The 21841-nt window shown below is 48.7% G+C and overlaps 1 protein-coding gene across 3 annotated transcripts; it reads left to right on the top strand.

Annotated features, from left to right (window-relative positions):
- The first annotated feature begins 3053 nt into the window (after positions 1–3053).
- On the top strand, positions 3054–20476 carry Atet (ABC transporter expressed in trachea). Of its 3 annotated transcripts, none has more exons than XM_011150162.3 (12): positions 3054–3573; positions 9943–10112; positions 15545–15777; positions 16726–16843; positions 17010–17199; positions 17336–17543; positions 17637–17813; positions 17958–18322; positions 18676–18844; positions 18929–19029; positions 19117–19272; positions 19607–19951. In XM_011150162.3, exons 2-12 carry the CDS (start codon positions 9952–9954, stop codon positions 19949–19951), a joined length of 2223 nt encoding a protein of 740 aa, XP_011148464.1. In that variant the 5' UTR covers positions 3054–3573; positions 9943–9951. The 3 variants fall into 3 exon arrangements, with proteins under 3 accessions (XP_011148464.1, XP_019699447.1, XP_025157357.1); XM_019843888.2 differs by lacking the exon at positions 3054–3573 and adding an exon at positions 8220–8414; XM_025301572.1 differs by lacking the exon at positions 3054–3573 and having other exon boundaries at positions 9952–10112; positions 19607–20476.
- The last annotated feature ends 1365 nt before the right edge of the window (positions 20477–21841 follow it).

Raw genomic sequence — 21841 nt, 5'->3', positions numbered from 1 at the left:
GGATAAACAGCGCGCTGCGCGCCATGTCGCGACGTTCTCCGGGATAAAATTAAAAGAACAAAAAATAAATCATTATCTTGACGGTCACGTCATATATCTATCTTCATTACCTTGGATCGTCGCCGGAAAGAGGCAAAAAACACGCGATACGAGTCGTTTTTCGGTCACCGTGATGTCATCATCTCGTTAGCAATTTTCGTTTGTCATGCCACGTGGAGAGCAGCAGTTGTGTCAGTCGATCGAGAAAGCGCGAAACCGTTAGCGAGGACTTACTAGAGAATTCGGACAGCGCGAGTTGCATTGTCTCTCTCGGCGTTAGCGCGTCATACCGACGCGATGTGAAGCGGGGGATGCATTATTTTTAACCGCACAGGTGCAAAGTTCGCCGGGCAGGCGAACCTAAAATAGTAGTAGTATTCACTGCCGCTTCTCCTGAAACGGAGAACGACGTAGCGTGCGGAGAAATCAAAGGCGCACGCGAGCACGCTCGAGAGTCCAAGGAATAATAGCTAATGAAATGCCCGTCGGGATAATGCGCGAGCGAGTAAGCCGCACTTCCCGCTACACCTTGCGTTTCTCTCTCAGCCCTGGCGCGATCCACTTCTTACCGTTTGCTGGAAACATCATAGGCGATTTGTAAGCCCAGTGTTTACTGCTAGCCGCTTCGCCTTGATAATATCCGACGCTTTTTGCCACGAGCAAAACAAACTCCGGAGTTTCTTTCCGCGTTTCTCGCCGTTCATGACGGATTCTTCGGCCGATCAGATTCAGATAGCGCATATTTTCTCATTGATTTTCCGCGTCGAGAGGCACCGACGCAGTTGTTAAACTGCGCGAGCGGGAGAGAGAGAGAGAGGGGAGAGAGAGAGAGAGAGAGAGAGAGAGAAAGGAGCTCGCTCTTTGGTCTGAGAATTCGATCGGTCGAAAGGAAGCGCACGCTGATCCTGAGAGGCGCTACGCGAGAATCAGACTCGCGTCAGGACACATTTCTCTCGCCGCGGAGAGGACGCATGTCACCTGATGACGATGCGACTCTCCTCGAGCGTTAACAAAGGAGCGTCGATTACTTTTAAGGGTCTGCATGTTCCAACATCACGCAATAAACAATGTAACGGACCGGAGGACGCGAAAGGCCGCAGGACGACAGTGACTTACGTCAGAGCCGAACCCGGACTTCGATCCTCATTCATGAGTGCAGCTGTCCGTCGTGGATTCTCCCTCGCTCTCCAGCTCTCTTCCGCGAGCGAGTCGAGCGCGGCTCTCCTCGTCGCGCTCACACACCAGGCAAGCAACCTTCGACTTCAACCGCTCGTCGGTGCGGTCGCACTCGCGCCGGTGCGAGCGTACTCTCGGTGCGGCTGTACCCGCGAGAGTTCAGTGCTAGAGTATCGACCCGCGGCATGTGGCGGCTCATTCTCCTTTCTCCTTCGTTCTTTCCTTTCCCCCGTGCGCTCGGGGAAGGAATTATAATTCCCTCTCCTATTTTCTATCGCCGTTCCGCTCGGCCTCTGCCCGCCTTGCGCTCCTCTCTCGACACGCTCTCCTAAAGTGAGCTCTGTAAGGTCGATATTCGCGCGAACGTGCCCGCGACATTCAGCCGTCGTGACGCGGCCGCGCTTTGTTGTCCATGCGCGAGCGTCAACGGTGTACGACGAGGAGAACGCACCCCGCACACGGAGGTATTCTCGAGGAGTCTCGGAAAATTCGTTTCTCGCACGTGGGCGCTCGCTAGACAATCGGACGACCGATTTTTCATTTCCTTTCCTCTTTGTCCCTTCATCCGAACGGATGCGACGACTTTCGCGCGGACAGCTGTCTCCTCTTCCTTCCTTCGCGACGTAATCGTCGCGAGCGACGTTCCGCCCGCTCGCTAAACTCATAGGTCGACCAATTATTTATATTTTGCGTAACAAGCACACGAGAGAGAAAGAGAGAGAGAGAGAGAGAGAGAGAGAGAGAGAGAGAGAGAGAGAGAGAGAGAGAGAGAGAGCGCTCGCGCGCTCCGTTCTCTGTTTTCTCTCCCTCAGCCGGGCGAATAATTACCTGAACGAGCAGTAGAAAATGAGATCCCGCGTGCGAGCCCGCGTGTGTCATTATCTTGAATCACCGTGGCTACCAGGAAATGAGCTACGGGAATTTTACAGTCACGATTTTTCCTTTTCTTGACGCGTAATGGAGTCTCGTAATGGCGAGGCAAAGAGACGAGATGTCGCGTGTTTCCGGCTGTATCACGACTTATTTATCGAGATTAACGCTGGATACTTTGGAAGTTCATGTTTGATAGGCGCAATCACCCGCTGAGCGAAGATCAAAGTCCTCGAATCGAACGGCGCGTGTCGTTCCTTGAAGTACACGTAGATGTTTAATTCAACAAATAAGTACGGCCAACAAGCTGACACCTGACCGACCTGACGGCTGAATCAATTTTATACATGTACTTTTGTTATCTAACTAATATTTGCCGCACGAGTGTGCGTTAATAGACGAGAGTTATCTTTGACATTACCCGCGACAATGATAATCAAGACATACGAAAGCCGTCGGAGCATATTGAACATTTATAAGAACTAGATAAGTAGCAAGTAGATAAGTAGCAAAAAATAGATAAATATTAATCATTTATTTCTCAGTAATAATCAAGAATATACGCAGGTTAACAATTCGTACTTTGCATTCGCGGAAATACTCCGCGAGAGCCGCACGGTCGCAAGAAATACAAAGACGAGAGACCGCGGAGCGCGAATTGCGCGCGACGATTTTGCCATTTTGTATTTTCGCGCTCGCGCGTTGCGCGACCGCTCGAAAATTTCACCACTTCGTGCATCCAGCAGAACGCGTTCTCCAAAGCAAGGAAGCGAAATTTCACGGAGCCAAGATTCAACACGACACAACGAATTTCCCCGCGCTTTTCCATGCGCTAAGACAAAGAATAAAGAAGGCGAGAGGGGAGAAAGAGAGAGAGAGAGAGAGAGAGAGAGAGAGGGAGGGAGGGAGAGGGAGAGAGAGAGAGAGAGAGAGAGAGAGAGAGAGAGAGAAAGAGAGAGAGAGCGAGTCAGCTGGGTGGCGGATCACCGTCACCACCTCCGTCCCTGGACTCCGTCGCTCTCGAGCTCGGCTCATTTCGTCGGTGGCAAGGAGTGGAGGTGCACAGAGAACTCGACAGCTGATCGCGGTCGGTGGTGCGGTGCGTCGTATGCGATTGACGCTCTCTTTCTCTCTCTCCCGTCAGTCGCAGTACACGTTGCGGTCCCGTTCGGTGCGTACACGATAGCAGGTTCAAGATTCTGGTGCGTGCACGCGTTCGCGATCGACCGCCCCTGTCGACGACGGCAGTCGATAGCCCGGGGTGGAATCGCGACTTCAGCGTGGCTTGCTGCCTCGATTCAGTGCGAACGCCAGTGTGGTTTGTGATATCGCCTCGTCACAGCCCAGGGAAGGACCTTTGCCAGTGGGTGCGTCGTCGTGCGACGCTTTGACAGGTCCGAGTGCTTGACAGATCGAAGATGCGGAACGTCATAGTCGTGGTATGAGTTCGGACGTCGCGGCAGCAGCTGAGCCCACTTTCGTCCGAGGGTGAGTTATCCCGTTAGCGTGGTAGCCTTTGTGTGGGAAGGACGTGTGGGACGTCGGTGATATCGTTAGCCACCCTACGCGACCCCTTGTAGCTATGCGTCATGGACGCCGCGCCGCGCCGCGCCGCGCCGCGAAGCGAAGCCTGTCCTCCGCATCTGCCGCTCGCGTTACGCAGTAATTAATTGCGGGGTCGCGCGAATTTACTCGCGATTTATCAGCAAAACTCGGTCGTTCGTTCGACCGAATCGACGCTTCTTCATGATGGCGAGTCTCCATCGAGGATCGTGCGCGATGCGACCACGCGATCATTCTGCGAGACTCCAGAAGTACGTAAAGCTGCAAACGCCCCGCTGCAATCGCACAGCGGAACACACACTTGGTCATCCGGTCATCGACATATCGTTGCCCCGCTTCCAACGACGGATAGGCGTTCTCACTCGTTCCGAGACACATCGGCGCTCTCAGCAGCGCGAGCGACTTCCCGGTCCCCGGTCGCGCGACGATTTTGTGAATGGACGAGGATCTATGGATCACAAGTGCGACCTGCATGAATTACCGAGACACCCGAGACAGGGTCTCGTGCGACCGCGCCGCTTGGACGCTATTGTCTCTACACAGCTCGATAAACGCAATTACTTCGTCGGCTGGGGAGGTCTTTCATTTCCGCGATACGTTTCGCGTTATTTCAGGCACACGGAAGAACCTCGACGCGGACGTGTCGCACGACCGCTCTCCTCCATCGCTTGTTTCTTTATTGTTTGACCAAGCTCGCTCGATCGATCAAGCCTTCAAAAGGCGCGTTTAAAGGGCCGTTTCTTTTTAAAACGTCAAATGCGCCTGTCTGTCTCGAGGGACAAAGCTCTCGTCGAACAAGCGCTACGCTGTCGCGGGGAATTAAACAAAAGGCTCTTCTCTTTCTCTTCTCTATGATCGCGGACTTGGAAAAGTCTTAAAAATAATCTTAAAAATTCGAGATCGTGACTCACGTTGCTTAGTACAAATTGCCTTGACCAAGCAACTTAACGAGCGTGTTACGATAAGAGTCCCTCCTGCGCGTCGAGCACTTATGTCGCGTGTACTCGCGAGGTCGTGTTTAACGGGCAGAATTTGCCTGTCGAATGATGGTACGTTCGCTCGGGGAAGTCTCTGGTCCGTTCTCTTCATCAATGCCGAACTACGCGTGCTATTTTCAGCGGAAGGACTCGCGTGTCCGCCGCCGATGAAAACAATAGTCCGCTTAATTAAACGCTCGCGACGTGATAATGTTCACCGTGGGTCCACGGGTCTCCCGATCGTGGATTATAATTCCGGCGTTACGTTTCTCCCGAGCCGACGAGGAACGGACCGACTATTTTAAGATCTTTTAACACACGTGCACGGCTGCGATTAACGGCGGCTGCGCCTATAGCAAACTTTTAATCACGTCTCGTCCGACCCACGCGACGGAGGACGCGGCTGCCGACGTGGAACCGATCGGGGGTCAGCAACATCCCACAACGATCTCGCGCGCGATGACAGGAGAACTAAATGCGGAGGCTCGAAGTCGCCGGAGGGATCGTATTGGCTCCGCCCGGTAGCGTTATTGAAGTCACGTCCGGCGAAGAAATTGCTGCCGTACGTCGAACAAGTCCGCTGAATTCCGCCCTTCGGTAGGACAAGTCTCGCGAAGGCGACCAGCGGCGCGTACACGTGCACCGAGTGTCCGGGAAAAGGGGACGGTGCCATTCCACGCGAGAGATCAACGCGGGTGTCTCCGACGAGGAGTCGTGGTGCTCTCTTTCTCTTTATCTCTCTTTCTCTGCCTGCGCTCTCCGGCACGAAGAAGCCTGGTCTAAAATTCCGTGTCTTCGGACCAAAGGAATGGTCAGGATGACCGGCGAACGGGGAGGGGAGGGGAGGGGAGGGGGGAGGGGGGGAGTCATCTATTATCCGGAGGAGAACCGCGCCGGGATGGGAGGAACACACGCGCGCAGCTGATGCGGTCACGCGCGCTCGCGAGCAGCGCTCCCATGCCACGTGATTCATCGATTTTATTAACGCTCCGTGTCGCGAGACGAAACAGTTCGAATTGTGGCATTAACGAAGAGTTCCGCGCGAGTTCCTCCACGAGGGACCCGATCGGAGACGTGGGCGTGCTGCACGCTTGACAGGGGCGTCGCGAGTGCTAGCAATTCGTCGAATTGCACACCGGGAGGACTTCGAACCAATTAAGCTCGGGCTGGCTTCCCCGCCGGTGCGCAAAGTATATCTTATCAACTGCGTCTCCTTCGAGACGCGAAAGACGATGGGCTGTACAGACGATTGCGCTCCTTATCGCGTCTTGGAAATTTTATCGGTTTGGAACGCCAACATAAGCTGTCGCCCGACTCGATATCCGTCGTCGCTGCCAACGATACGAGAAATCGACGCGGCTAAGTGCGACCCATCAGGGTGTCATCTGAGCGACTTCGCAGCAACTCGCAGCGCCCGAGGCCTAAACGAGAATCCCGCCCTTACAGCCGTTCCCGCTGCCGCCGGAGTTCACCCCCTCCCCCCGTCGGACTTGCAGACTCGATTCTGTCGCGAGCCGAGCGCTTAATTAACAAGCACGACCGAGCGTCTATTGCCTCCGGTTGATCGGGGACGTTAGCTGTTCAAACAACGAAGAGGCTCGGCTAGCTAGAGACAGAGATTCTGGGACATCGTTCCAGATAATAAAATGCATCCGAGATACAGCGGCGGCGGCGGCGGCGGCGATCGCGGGTACGCCGCCATTGCTTGCGTTCTGCAATATGCGATCGGGCGCGTATCACAAACACGCGACCGGCGTAATAGCCGACACGTGCACGCCCTGCAAAAACAGCGTCCGACGACGTCCGGCGGCGCGCGGATCGATCCCCTTCGATCTCCGACGTTTTCACGCGAGAGCTCGGCGATGCGAACGAAGACGCGAGAACGTGTCCCGAGTTATGACGTATCGTACGTGACGTGTGTGTGTATGTGTGTGTGTGTGTTAGGCTTTTCATCTTTCGAAATCTCTCGACACCCGAGCCTCGGCAGCCACTCTTCTCTCCTTCGCCCTTTGTCCTTGATTCGGAAAACTGAAATCGTTATCGCTGATTATCGTATTGTTCGGATTTGGCGCGGTAACAATCGACGGCGCATGGAGAGCTCCATCGGCGCCGGTCGGCCGGCCAGTCAACGTTGCTCGCTTGGCAACCATCTCTAATGGACAACGATAGAGCAACGTTTCTTTTTTCTCGCGTAATTGCTAAATCCGAACGTTTCAGCAAGGACAAGCTCTTCGAGCGCTCCGCGTCCTGTTTGTTAATCAAAGTGAAGAGGCTCGGGATTAACGGGAATCTCGTTTATGTAGATATTCAAAGTGTGCATGTATATACAATCGCCGAGACCGGCAATGGTTTCCCCGGCTCTCACTGCTCACGTGATTTTGTTCGCTTCTTGGGAAATTGCTTTGGGACATTGCGTATTCTTTGTTACGGTTTTTCAGTCGTCGCAGGTAGAAACATCCGAAGCCTTACGTCGCCTTGTGAGTGACAAGCGCTTCGCCGGCGTTTAATTATCCGGGTGAATTACGTTAGGGCTACATTAGTCGGTGTTAATTAACTGGCGCGTTAATCGTGAGGTGGTATTCGCTGTTTTACTTGTTAACATCAGCGTTGTCGTCCGTCGGTCAAGACGAAAAAACGAAGAAGGTAAAGAGACTTTTGATGCTTCACAAATAATAATGCTGCGCCCGTGCCCTTTGGGGGACATGTGTTCCCCTCCCCCCACGCTCCTGGGAGTGGACTGCAAAGGAATCGAGTAGAGATTGTTTGACAGCTGTTGTTGTCAAGGAGGTTGTTGAAAAAAAGCAAGATTATAAGATGAGAGTAGAGTCGCCCCAATCTTGTCACGGCGAACGGACGTATTAATAAAGCTTCTTTCGTTTTGTTAATTCTGTGTTATTTTTCTTGCGCAAGGGCGCAACACTTTGGGGGCTCGTCCGGGATTAGATCGACGTCGTGCGGGAGCATTGACGCGATTTTTTTTATTGTCCGAGTGAAAAGAAGTGTTGTGAGAAATGTTACATTCTCCGATGGCAACGCGGAGTCAAACAGCAGGAGCCCGTCAGGCGGTTGCGGCCGGACAGGAAGCAGAGACAGAGGCTCCGACGTTGATAGCAGCGATGCGAGAGTTGCGTCAACTACGCGAGGAGCGGGAACGAGAGCGACTGGAGCTTCAGGAGTTGCGACAAAATCGGAGGATAGAGCAGCAAGGACGAGGGGAAAACTGTCAAGGCCAGTGTCAAAAATTTCTTAATTTAAAACCCGATATTTGTGACGGTACTGAGTCTTTTTATGAATATATCTCTCAGTTTGAATTAGTTGCGCGAGCTAATGTATGGAGTGAGGCTTTAGTTTTTGCGACAAATTTGAGAGGGAGGGCGCGTTCAGTTTTAGATGGGATAGAAAGTTTGGTTGTTTAATCCGCGTCGTATTGTAGGAAGGGCTCCCAAACTTCAGAGAAATTGGGAGGGTCCTTATGAAATAGTTAAAAAATTAAGTGACATTGTTTACTGTATTCAACAATCTTCTAAGCATAAAAAAAATTGTTCATGCAGATAGGTTAGCTACTTCTTATCAGTTTAGAAAAAGATATTAAAAGTTATTTTTATTACTATAGATTTTAGTTAAAATTGTGAAAAACAGATACTCTCTTTTTCTTGTGTAAATTTCAGGAAAGAATAAGGCTGGTTGTGAAATTGATGAAGCTCGGATGACATCGAAAAATCTAAGAAGGCCACCTTACTCACAATTTTTGACCGTGGTTTTTCCGTGAGCCAGAGGGCGAATGCCAAGGTGGGTAAGGGTTGTTCTTTTAAAGAACGTTAGGTCCACGGGTTATACCCCCCCTTTATCCGAAGAAGGAGCTGAAGAGCGGTGAGCTGAAACTTCAAGAGTCACGTCGACAATTTTTCGGCCTGGTAGCTGTTGGGACAAGAAATGGCGTAGTCAGAGAGAGAACCTGAGACAGCAGTCCAGGTTGTGACAAGGAATCGCCAAAGGTGCCTTGGAGCAGCAAAGATGGTGTGAAATTTTTCGAGACAGTAGAAGAGCATTGAGAGCAACTTTTCCATGAAATTGTCGGGACGACAATTTTAGAAGAGGGGGGGCAGTGCTGCGCCCGTGCCTTTGGGGGACATGTTATCCCCACGCTCCTGGGAGTGGACTGCAAAGGAATCGAGTAGAGACTGTTTGACAGCTGTTGTTGTCAAGGAGGTTGTTAAAAAAAAGAAAGATTATGAGATGAGAGTAGAGTCGCCCCAATCTTGTCACGGCGAACGGACGTATTAATAAAGCTTCTTTTGTTTCGTTAATTCTGTGTTATTTTTCTTGCGCAAGAGCGCAACGATATTAATTATCCGAAATTATGAGGACCGAGCGAAAAGCGAGGAATTACATGAATCTCGTAAGATATCGCGATTCCTGCCGCATACGCGATGAATTCGATTCGTATGTAAAAAGTATTTGCCAGGTTATCTCCGACATACACGAGGATCGACTCTAATAATATCGAATCGATGGTTGGAAGCTTCCTGCAGGTTATTCCTGATCGATTGGCCTTAAATTATTGAAACCTTTCGTTTCGTCTGCTTCTTCGTCGAGAAGCATTCATATCTCACCTACCTTACATCGAAATACATATTTTAAGCTTCAATTGTGACACGACGCATTCGGTATACATCGTCACGGCAGTGGCTACGTGCCACTTCGCTTAATGTGCGGCAATAAGACGGAGGGAAATGTCGCGCGCTTGACCCGCGGAACGTTTTGATAATTCTGAGCCATCGCTCTAAATGCGTCAGGTATCTCACGACAACATGACAGGTGGAATTTCAAGTATGATAAAAAGCCTAAAAAGCCGCTCAGACGTTTTTCAACTTTATCCCTAAACGCGTTTCCATGCGCGTCAAGCCGATGTCGCACGAGACCGTTTGAATTGAATTGACGAGCTGAAAAACTGCGAGAGAGATGCAGTATCTCGAAGGCGACAAAGACATTAGATGTCACACCTTGCCTTAGAGAAAGACTTTGGTAGATCGAAAATTGAAGCAACATGCGTGATCAAACATAAAGGTAATTATCGAATTGATTAGATAGTTACCTCGGATTTCGCAATAGAAAAGAAAGACACAAATCCGGAGGAATTTCCTGATCAACCCAACATTGTTCGAAGCTCATTTTGTTACTTCCTCTCTATATACTTCCTCTTGCCGCATCGATCTGGCTCTTTAAACCGTTTCCACTTCACCCAAGCACGACGACGAATAATCAATCACTTGGCACAGCAAGACATTGTTTTAACACGGTTAAATGCACATTTCAGCACCACTGGATGATGGCTGATCTCAAGAATCTCGCTCTGGGCGGTGGCGGAGCTTCCAGATACAGCGGCGATGAACAAGTGCAATTCATCCCAGGCGGGAGTCACCAGGTGACGATCAGATCACCCCCTCCCTCCTTACACTTGGAGAGTCTCAACAATGCGGTCCACGGGTAAGAAGAGTTCGTTGTGATCTCTCTTTCTCTCTCTCTCTCTCTCTCTCTCTCTCTCTCTCTCTCTCTCGCCCGCTCTTTACGCTCGCTTGAAATGCAATCGAACTCGTGTCGAAAGCATGACTAGACGCATGACAAATCGAGGGAAGAAAAAAGATATTTCTAGCAACGGGCGGAAACAACCGATCGCACCGATTGAGCAACACGAGACGCGTATAAAAAGCAGAAAAAAGAGGGAAAGTGAAACACGAGCGGTCAACTTGAACATCCTTCCGATCAAGCCGAGCCAAGGCCTTAGCTAAGTGCCACGCGCGTGTCGGATTGTCTGAATTATAGATCGATGAATTATGAATAGCTGCAACGAGTCGCCTACATCAGAATGCACGGCGAATGTGAGAATATGGTGGATGAAGCAAAACGTATCGCGCTTATCGGGGCTTACCCGGGTTACGCGAGACTTTTCCTCCGCAATTACGTCGGCAGCCGGCGCGTTAATTTGATAGTATAATAAGATTATGTTAATGTAGACGTGCTCGGCCTCAAACATTGGCGCGAACGCTGGTGCGACCAGCATTAAAGGGCTGATTGATGAGAGCGAGAAAACGATGAATAGACGAAAGATTGCCGACGTTAAAAGAATACAAAGGGTAATACTGCGTACGATTTATCTCGCTTACGGCAAATTAATTACGCGCCTATGACCAATTCGCGATCGCGTTCGTGGTTGAGACAATTGTTGAACGATAAACAAATGAGAACTGCTCGTATATATGCGTCAGACGCCAGTGATAACCATGAATTGATTGATGCTATAAGTCCATGAAGGTGAAAAGAAACGAGTACGTTGCTGCAGAAGTTTCAAAGTTGTTGTAGGCGATATACACACAATGGTAGTTTAGAAAAAAAAAGTTTCTGGATTACCTCGAACTCTGCTGCGAGTAATCTTTGATTGTGGCCTTAGAAGAAGAAATCGAGTTTTTCTCTTTTCGTTCGCTCTTGCCTCTCTCTCTCTCTCTCTCTCTCTCTCTCTCTCTTTCTCTCTCTCTTTTTCTTCATTAACACGAACCATTAATGACATATCGATTAGTATACTGCGACGCGTATTTACGATCCGTAAAAAGTTACCTCTCCGAGAAAAAAATAAATGATAGGGCAAAGGTACACACGCCACTTTTCGCGAACGAAGTAATACAAATAATAATGCTGTAACATAAAAATATAAAATATGTGTTATATAAAATATATACACGTATAAAATACGTGTAATATAAAAAAAAATGTTAGTTGGCAGGAACGTTTCAGCCAACAAAGGAAGGAAATCTAAACACGCCAAAATGAAATATTGTTTAGATTGCACTTTCTACAAGAAGGATGCTATTAAGAAGTTGTGTCAAGCGAAATTAATTCCTGCACAAGTGGTGATATTAGAAAGTTACGCCGACAGAGGATAGAATAATTCTGTTGTAGAAACAATGCTTCGCACACCAGAAGCCAGAAGCTGGCGGGCGACATCAAACGTGTCGGTTCATTTTGAAGCTTCTTCAGTGACAAGAGGTTTCGACAAAGAGTAAAATTAAAATCAAAAACCTCAAAGATACGCTTGGCGTGTCCAGGTCACGTTAAAACAATCATACGCACATTTTCCGGATTATCGACTCTCAATCTAAATCTGTAGAATATTTTTAAGGCAATTAGTAGAGGACGGGTATGATATGTACACTTTATTGAGGCTTATACGCTTTAACGCGACTCAGGCACGACATATATTTTTGGTTTCCAGTGGTTTAGGGTTTAGGTTGGGTCCAGTGGTTAGATGTTATTACCTTCGTGAATTAATATCGACCGTGCATTTTGCGTCCATGATCATCAGGAGGTTTTTCTAATATTATTAGTCGTTGTTTCCAAGCAGCACGGTAATCGAGCATAAAATCGATCATCCTTTCAGAAAATGACAAGTGATTCCGCGCAAACACACGTTTGCGCTATTGATCTGCATTACGGTATTACCTCATGATCGTCTAGGGAAATGTAGTGTATATAAATAGCATCTACATAAATTAATATTGACCGCGAGCGCTACGAGAGCTTTTTGTCATTTTAGTCGCCGTATAGCAATATGACGATTTAGCACGAAATCCATGGTCATTTCAGAGAACGAGTAATAATGCTCGATTTAGTGTGTGGGAAGGCGAGTCTCGTTGGTAAGCTAGAATATGTAAAATTACTCATCGATTATTTCTCCATTCTAAATTTTCGCGCCAAGTCGATGTTTCGAGATGAAACGTGTCGCGAATAGGTTCAATGGTTATACCATGCTTGGATCAACTCTCAACTATCGAACTGATCTAATCGTTTCGTAATTTTGAGGGAGGGGTCCATCTCTCAGCAGAACGCAGATTGCAATTCATTCAGACATGATTTAGTCGTGCTTCGTGAGAGCCGTGAATGAGGGCTGAGAATACGAACCTCGGGTCACTCCTCCGAACACGCAAACCTCCCCTAAATACTAAGATCTAAAAGGGATCTCAAGGTTCTACCTTCGATCGTCGCGGTACCTTTCTCAAGGTTTGTATCAAGGGACTTGAAATGGCAATCGATGCTAATCGTCTCAAGGCCCCTATAAACAATCACGGTTTTCGACCTTTCCGTTGCGCGAGAGCTCGATTCAATATTGCTCGAACGCTTTGAAATATCAAGAGTAGACAGGAATTCGCGAGCACGCGGCTTGCACTTGCCGTAGGTTTAATTGAAATTTTTCCAAACAGTTTATGGCACTTATCGATGTACGCGCATCGTAAGAGAGAATCGGTCGCTTCAACTGCCACGACCCTGTGACTCATCATCAAGGGCGACCGTAACGTGTCGCCAGACAGAAACGCGTCTCCTTTGTGGCTTTTTCGAGTCAGTCGAGTGAATGAAGAGATTGTGCATCCGCGTACTATGTGCATCCTCTTTCGCTACATCACCGTATATTTCGCTATATATTGCGACGACGTTGTCGCAGAATATCCCTCGCAGCGGCGTCTCAACTTCGTCGAGGAAGATGCAAGCTTATAGGCACGAGATAATTTTTTTTTTTTTCAACACGTTACTTTTACTAAACGCAAAATGATAAAATATCCCCGTGTTATTCTCTTCCTCGTCCTCTTTCTCTAAGTAACTAGACAGTACTGGAACTTTGTGGCGCGAGTTGGACTATTTACGCGATGGCAATCGCGCGAGAAAGTTGATAGCTGACTCGGTATTTTAAATTTTTATAGGCCGTGCCACACATTATGTCTTAATGAAAAAGTCGATAGACAGCGCGACAGACTTACGTGACGGGTCTCGTAGAGGGCGAGGCGTCATAAAATTTGTCGTCTATAAATATAGAGAAGCGTGTAGAATCGATCGGAGAGATTTCCACGCGATCTTTCTATTACCTGACGTTATCGTCTACGAAAATGCCAAAAATTACGCGTCAAATTACTTTCGTCAAATCGCTTATTCGTCCGCCGGCTCGTCTGTCATGTCGTCGAAAGTACGAAGACCTCGCGTATCGAGAAAACCGATGTTAGCCGGACTGGCAGAGATGATGATCAGTCGCTCAAATTAATTAACGGGATAATTGACGTTACGCTGCACTCTGCAAAAATGGCTCAGTTGGTCAGCGAGTGATGTTAATTTGCAATCAAGCGATCTTTAGAAAACGAAAGAATGATCGCATTTAGAGAGATCTACACGCTGACACTTCGCTTCAATTTCAAAATTGGCGAAGCAATCTGAAATTTACGGGTTTACCACCGTCACGGATCTATCGTGGATCTTTCGAAAGTGAAACATACGCATGCCTGGCGATAACTTCCCGTAGAGAGTGGGGGCAAAACGGACTTTGCCCGATCGTCAAATTTTTTTTCGCGAGAAATCGTTCTCCCGATTGCTCAACGGACAGACGAGTTGCTTATTTTCACTTTAATAGCGTCCGCACGGCACACAAATCGCTCGGCAATTTTCGCGAAGCCGCGCCTGCCGTATTTTCCTCGGAATTTACTTACCACAGACTCGAACTTCACTCACCACTTTTATTACGTTCTTCGAGAGTTTCTTTCTTTTCTTTTCCAATGAGCGCGATAGCTCGACTCGGTGAGAACGGAATGCTTTGTGGTAACAAGAACAATCGCGGGGTCTGCCGACGAAGCGAGCAAGACGAAGAAGGCGAAGAAATTATTCCGGGGAGCGCGATAAGCAGGTTCAATAAAGCGTCGAGGTACGAAGGCGAATCATTCCAATGTAAATGAAATCGGTCACGGAGATATCTCTCTCTTCTTCCGTGTCCTCTCAGTAGCCACCAGAGTCCATCGAGTTGATCTATACGGCATCTGCGAGTACATGCCTTGCATGTATCGCAAGTATCAGGAGCGGTCAATGTCGCGCTCATATTTTTCTGCCTTGCCGTAATATCGAGGAACAATAAACTTTCACGGCAGGAATGACAGGAAAGCTGCCTTTTCATGACGCGCACGTGAAATCGCGAACGGACAACAATGCCGTGCACGATTCGACGGAGGAAAGAGGAACTACGCTCCGTATTAATTTCTCGTCCTCAGCAATTCTCAGTAAATCACCTCGGTCGATTAATTCGGATGCTGCGCGTGTCGGGCGTCGTGTATGTGTGATAATGTATCTACCTTCGCGGATGCGTCTACGGAGAAACTATCGAGATGTAACGTGCGGCGGGAAGGGCGCCACGCTCTGTTCGTACATCATCGTTCCTCGAATCTGAAGGCAACCATGAACTAAATGTTCAGTGTCCTATGCAATCTCGCATTCACCGAACGCGCTCCATGGCGTCCGCGCGTCCGAAGGCGGCCGATTGTGACTCTCAATGTCGCGAAATGATTGATGGAAAATGGCGTGCATCTGAAACGGTGAAGATGTACACGACGGCTGAAGGACATCTTTTGAAGGTTTTCAGACGCTCGATATTTCCAATGCGCGCGGTCGCGCGCATTGTCGCACTTTAAGGGCTAATTACGGAATTTCTGCGAAACTGCTGCTGCTGTCACTGGCCGAGAACTTCGTTGGCTTTGAATAGATCGGCACGCATTCGCAAGCTCGCGGCTCGCGTGCTGACGCATTCTACATTCGGCGGCAAGAGCACGGTTATTTAATTTTAATGCATACGAGAGTTGCGCTTTTCTTCGCGACGGCGCGCGGAGCAATGTAGGTTACCGCACAATGATCGCACGACACAAGCTTCGGGAGCCGTCTCCTGCTGCTGCACGGAAACCTCCTGCAAAGTCCGCCAAGTCATTGTTTGTCGTTTGGTCTTCGGCGTGAAACGTCCCGCGCGTGTTACGTCAAACAGCGATAGAGGCGCGCCGCCGAGTCGTCGAGACCCAGTTGACGAAATCGACAGAGCGAGCAAAGACAGGAAACTTTTGTCGTTGCAGCGGCTCGCAGAACAATCTCCACTGCAGTTGCAACGGCACTACGTCGAACGGTGCTGCAGCGACGGTGTGCACCGGCGGGGTCCTGGCCAGAAAAGTGCCGAACCACAGCGGCGCTAGTCCCGGACAAGGCAACAAAAGGCCGGCGGTATCGCTGACGCATCTTCCAAAGAGGCCACCGGTCGACGTGGAGTTCAAGGACCTGGCCTACAGCGTGTCCGAAGGCAGGAAGAGGGGTGAGTTTCGGGAAAGTGACGATCGTACGTCCAAACCTCGCGAGAATGTCTCGTTCCTCGTTTTCGCGTGCTGCACGCTGCCCGAAGCTGTGATGATCGTAATCCAGCGAGCAGGAAGTAAAAAAATAGAGAAAAAGACAAAGATGACGAGGGAGAGGATAGAATAGAGGGAGAGGAATAGAAATCTCGGCGGGAGTTCTCTCTCTCTCTCTCTCTCTCTCTCTCATGGAAAATCTCATCGAAGATCCCTCGCGACCCCTTGCGAAACGCGTTATCGTGGTCCACTCGACGCGTTTTTCAGGCTGGCATCATTCGGCCGATACGTTCGCTGAAAAAAGACGCGGGACGTACTTCAGGACGTTCGAGCGATCGAACCAAAGTGGCGAATCAAATATGCAGGAACCCGTCCGGTAGGCTTTTCGTCTATCAACGTGTGTGAACGACCTGACCGAAAAAATCGATAGAAATGCACAGGCAAGCTCCCGTTTCGGCGCAGATGCACCGCGCGAGCGGTGCAACTGCACCCACGATAAAGAGGTCAGCCGGAGGTTTTGTCCGCTCGAGGGATGTATAATTTGCGCGAACTTCCGTCTGGCGATCTAGCGCGGACGTTGCAGTTTTGGCAAGATCGTGACAAAAATTGCAGCAAACTATTGCAGCAAAAATCGAACGTGTATGCCGCTTTATGCTGCTGTTTTGATCACTGAACTATTTTCGCTTCCGCCGATGATATTACTTTTCGTAAAAAAAAAATGTACCTCAATTTATAAGCATGTAACGCAGTTGCGCAGAAAAAAGAAAAAAGAAAAAAGAAAAAAGAAAAACAATAAGGAAAAAAGTACTTCCACGGTCCATGGCAATGCGCGCACCGCGCGAATACGAACGAGATTTTGCACGAGACGACGATCTACCATCACTTTGCTTTATCATTTCTCCATTGCGTTGCAGGATACAAAACTATCCTAAAATGTGTAAACGGGAAATTCCGATCTGGAGAGCTAACGGCCATCATGGGACCGTCCGGCGCCGGGAAGAGCACGCTGATGAACGTTTTAGCGGGTTACAAGTAAGCAAGTTGCAATGTCGAAAATGGAAAATTAACGGTATAAATTGGACAAGTAAGAGACAAGTTACCGCAGTAGAGACACTTAAGTTGCAATCGCGCTGACAGCAGCGAAGTACTACTCGACGAGAGAACATGAGAATTTGAATCGCGTAATAATCGTCCGCAGAACGTCCCACTTGAGCGGATCAGTGCTGATAAACGGAAAGGACAGGAACCTGAGGAGATTTCGCAAAATGTCCTGCTACATCATGCAGGACGACCGACTGCTGCCGCACTTGACCGTCTACGAGGCGATGACTGTCTCGGCGAATCTCAAGCTGGGGAAGGACATAAGCGCGACTGCCAAGAAAGTGGTGGTATGTAGTAGTAGAAACAGAATTTCTCTCCGCTTGCGTTGCGTGGTCGTAAAGACGCGATCACTCAAAGTTTTGCCCCGACAGTCTGCTTCTTGACGTCTGTGTATGTGTGTGTGTGTGTGTAATTCGAGCGCAGATCGAGGAGATAATCGAAACTCTCGGCCTACGCGAGGCCAGCAACACGCAAACTCAGAATCTCAGCGGAGGACAACGGAAGAGGCTGTCGATCGCGCTGGAGCTCGTCAATAACCCTCCGGTTATGTTCTTCGACGAGCCGACTTCCGGTTTAGATAGTTCCTCCTGCTTCCAATGTCTCAGTTTGCTCAAGTCTCTAAGCAGAGGAGGTAAGACCGTAGTAGCACAATCTGATCAGATCGCGCTTCGCGCGATCGCGTGACGGAAGAGAGCGTTATCGTGCACGCTGGATCACCTTGCAGGAAGGACGATCATATGCACGATTCATCAACCGAGCGCCCGTCTGTTCGAGATGTTCGATCATCTTTACCTACTTGCCGAAGGCCAGTGTATATATAAAGGCAACGTCGGTGGTCTGGTGCCCTTCTTGTCGTCAATGGGTCTCGAATGCCCGAGTTACCACAACCCAGCGGACTATGGCGAGTGTCTTGCTTACCTCAATTGGTCAAATTTCGATTAGCGCTTTCTTTCCGATAAGTCATATACGTATCAGTGACGTAGCAGTCGCGTAGGTTCGCGTTGCTCAAAGTTGTTCGCGTTAACGAGATTTTATCGGTTGTCAGTGATGGAAGTCGCATGCGGCGAGCACGGCGAATGCGTTCACAAGCTCGTCATGGCCGTGAACAATGGCAAGTGCAATAATTATCAGCATCATCAAGCGGCGATCGCCACGGCGCAGACGGTCTCGAACGACATCGCCAAGGAGTCGCCGCAGGAGCAGACGAAATCGGAGGGCGCCGCTCTGATACCGAACGGCGTGGCGAAGCCACCGCCCGGGGCGACGATGATCAACATGCCGGTGTCTTGCACCACGTTACTGCTGGACAGCGCGGAGAGCATAGAACAGAAGGTCGGCTTTCCGACGAACGGCTGGGTGCAGTTCTGGATACTGCTGAAGAGGACCTTCCTGTCGCAGATACGAGATATGGTGAGCAACGACGATTTGCAAGTCGATTCGTCCGCGAGAGAGAGAGAGAGAGAGAGAGAGAGAGAGAGAGAGAGAGAGAGAGAGAGAGAGAGAGAGAGAGACGACGACGACGACGCGACGCTTCGTCGATACGAGAAATTGAATTCTTCATTGAGAAACTTTGCAATGAACGCCGTGAAAAAAAGAAAAGAGAAAAAAGAAAAAGAAGTAATCACACCGGACGAAGGTTGCGCGTGGAAAGAGAGACAATGCGCCGTGTCTATCTTCCTTCTGTGCGCCGAGACTCGCGAGCCTGTTTCACTTTTCTACTTTATTCTCATCTCACGTGCCATGTTTTCTTTTCTCTCAAACAGACGCTGACGAGAGTGAGGCTGATCTCGCATATAATCGTCGGCCTGCTGATCGGCGCCATTTACTACGACATCGGCAACGAGGCATCGGAGGTCACCAGCAATGCCGGATGCGTCTTCTTCACAGTGATGTTTCTCATGTTCACCGCTATGATGCCTACTATATTGACGTGTACGTAGCGACGACGCGATTAGTTGCAGTTAGCGCCTGGCCGCCTGGGTGCGTTATATTGTCATTTCGTCGCTCTTGTTGCAGTTCCGATGGAAATGTCCGTGTTTGTGAGGGAGCATTTGAATTATTGGTATTCAGTGAAAGCCTTTTATTTCGCGAGAACGTTGGCGGACTTGCCGTTCCAAGTGAGTACAATTTTCAGCCTGCCGTGTCCAATGAATTAACCGGCCGTGATACGCCGACTCACGACACGTGATACCGGATTGTTGCAGATTGTATATTCCATAGCATACGTGATGATCGTGTACTTCATTACGTCGCAACCGCTGGAAACGGAGCGTTTTCTTATGTATCTTAATATCTGCATCCTGACGTCATTAGTCGCGCAATCTATCGGTCTGCTGATAGGAGCGGCAATGAGCGTGGAGGTAACGACGTTCCGACGATATATAAAATATATTACTTTCTGAACAAAAACATCCGATCATGAGAAATGCACTGCGCGTGCGCGGAGAAAAGGATTGCTTGATTTAACGTGACATTAAATGCGTTTTGCTTGGAGATAACAGACCAGATACCGGTTCTTAAAAGTCAACTTGGATCATAAGACCCAGACATTCTGTTTCCTTCGATCAGAAGGCGTCTAGCTTGTTCATTTTATCGCGTTAACTCGAGCGATCTTTCTGCGAGCGATCAATGTTCTCTCTTCATCCGTCCCGCGAATCGCTACCAGTCATCTCACCCAGCCAATATCGTTTCCAGACGGGAGTATTCATCGGACCCGTGATGTCGGTGCCGATCGTCCTGTTCTCCGGCTTCTTCATCAACTTCGACGCCGTTCCGCGATACCTGAAGTTTCTCTCGTACGTGAGCTACGTGAGATACGGTTTCGAGGGTGCCATGATCTCCGTTTACGGCTACAATCGGGCGAAGCTAAAGTGTTCCGAGTCCTACTGCCACTACAAGAGTCCAACGAAGTTCCTCGAACAGATGTCCATGCAGAACGCGGTCTACTGGGTGGACGTCGTCGCCCTGGTCGGCTTTCTGCTCGTTCTACGGGTGGTTGTTTACTTCGTGCTGAGACTCAAGCTGCGATCCCTTCGTTAAATTCTCGTAGCAGTAGTCTAGGACAGACAATAATCGCGCGCGATCACGTCACGGCCGCCGCAACGACCGTGTCCGAACTGAGACTGTGACGTGGATATCATCAAACATCACGCTTTCACAAAAACGCAGTCTGGTCGTGCGGGAGTGAGACGAACGGAGGACGATCGCGAAGTAAAGTACGATCTCTCGGAATCGACATTATCATGGGACTTGTCGTATCGACACACACCATGCATACACACTCACACACACACACACACACACACACACAATTTACATGCATACACACACACACACACACATACACCTCAGCAGCGAGAATAGTCGCTGCGCGAGGGAAACACTGACGAAAAAGAGAGAGCATGCGAATGAACACGAAAGAACATCGTCTTTGATTAAACCAATCAATCGTTCAACGCGCGAACTTTGATATGTGATTTAAAACCTTAGGCAACGCGAGGTACTTTGTTTTCTGTTCGCTTCTCTCTTTCCTCTCTCCTTCATTCTCTCTCTCTCTCTCTCTCTCTCTCTCTCTCTCTCTCTCTCTCTCTCTCTCTCTCTCTCTCTCTCTCTCTCTCAAGACGCAATGATTTTTTATTAATTCCATTGGTGTAGTACGAATAATGCGCTTGGAAGGGTGCTTAATTATTATTAATCCTAGGGATTATACAGCTTGTACCGGTACCAAACCGAATGATCTCTGCCCTTGACAAAATGCCGCCGACATTTTGACATATTTCATTAGTCCGAGTAAAGGAGCGTAAGGAGCTACCGAGGGCCACCGCGACACCGCGACCCAAACGAATCCATGATGCTGAAAACGAATCATAATCTTAGGTCGCCTAGGTCGTTTCAATAAAAATAGTACAGACAACAGGAGTTAGGCTAATATTCAATCGTGCATTAAATAACAGTAGGCCGGAACGTCGGCGGAAATATCGGGTTTTATTCGTACTGAGTGAATAAAGATAAAGAGAAAGGAGACCGCGAGAATGTTTATAGCCAATTACTACGAACTCGCCAGGAGCTTTAGGCCCATTCAAGACTCGTGTCCCTCCAACGAGCGCGTTTAAACGCGGACGCGCGACGAAAATAGCGGTTTCTACATGTAGACAGTAGAACACACACACAGAGAGATCGTTAAAACGAGTCTTTTATTATTCTCATCTTATACATAGCTCGCTACACATTCACCTCGACTTGGACGGATTACTCAGAGGCATAATCGAACGTAATCATGATCGCGCGCACAATAACGTCGGGAATATACAAAATACAGAAGCAATTGCGAAAACCGAAAGCACGCTTGTCCGCGAGTAGCGTTTTCGTATTAATACGATACGATAGATACGCGTCTCACATAATCACAATCGATCTTTTTCCATATCGTAATTTCATCGACGGTTTACCTAATGGCTACGATAATTAAGGGAGAATGGAAAAAAGGATTTACTATAAAAAGCTCACACTTGACCAATCACTAGTTGTCTGAGCGTTGCTTCTAAGTGCGAGTGCTAAATACTGTTACACATATTATAGCGCGTACAAACATACATATACATATATACATATATGTGTATATATATATATATATATATGTATGTGTGTATATGTATGTATGTATGTATGACTATTTGAACGGCGGATAAATTGTATAACTGTATAAAAAACAAGAGAAGAAATAGATAGTGTGCGTCTGTGCGTTAATGAATGTAATTAACTCGTATTCGATTTTTTATAACAATGCGATTGCTTTTCGCGGCCTATGCATGATTACATTGTGCGAATTCGTTCATCTAGAGACTGACGGAGACGGCGATTAAAATTTTCTCGCGTACAAACAACACGAACATTTCTAATTTATTTTGTATGTAATATTGACAAGAGCAC

This window comes from Harpegnathos saltator, unplaced genomic scaffold (genome assembly GCF_003227715.2).
Source record: "Harpegnathos saltator strain DR-91 unplaced genomic scaffold, Hsal_v8.6 scaffold431, whole genome shotgun sequence".
NCBI lineage: Eukaryota > Metazoa > Arthropoda > Insecta > Hymenoptera > Formicidae > Harpegnathos > Harpegnathos saltator.
This window is presented reverse-complemented; position numbering and strand designations above follow the sequence as displayed.

Bases quoted from the DNA above. Each gene is read 5' to 3' on its own strand.
- Atet (XM_025301572.1), top strand. From the start codon at position 9,952: ATGATGGCTGATCTCAAGAATCTCGCTCTGGGCGGTGGCGGAGCTTCC. The intron at 10,113-15,544 runs GTAAGAAGAGTT...TTGTCGTTGCAG, and splicing joins CTCAACAATGCGGTCCACGG to CGGCTCGCAGAACAATCTCC. The intron at 17,814-17,957 runs GCGAGTGTCTTG...ATCGGTTGTCAG, and splicing joins CCACAACCCAGCGGACTATG to TGATGGAAGTCGCATGCGGC.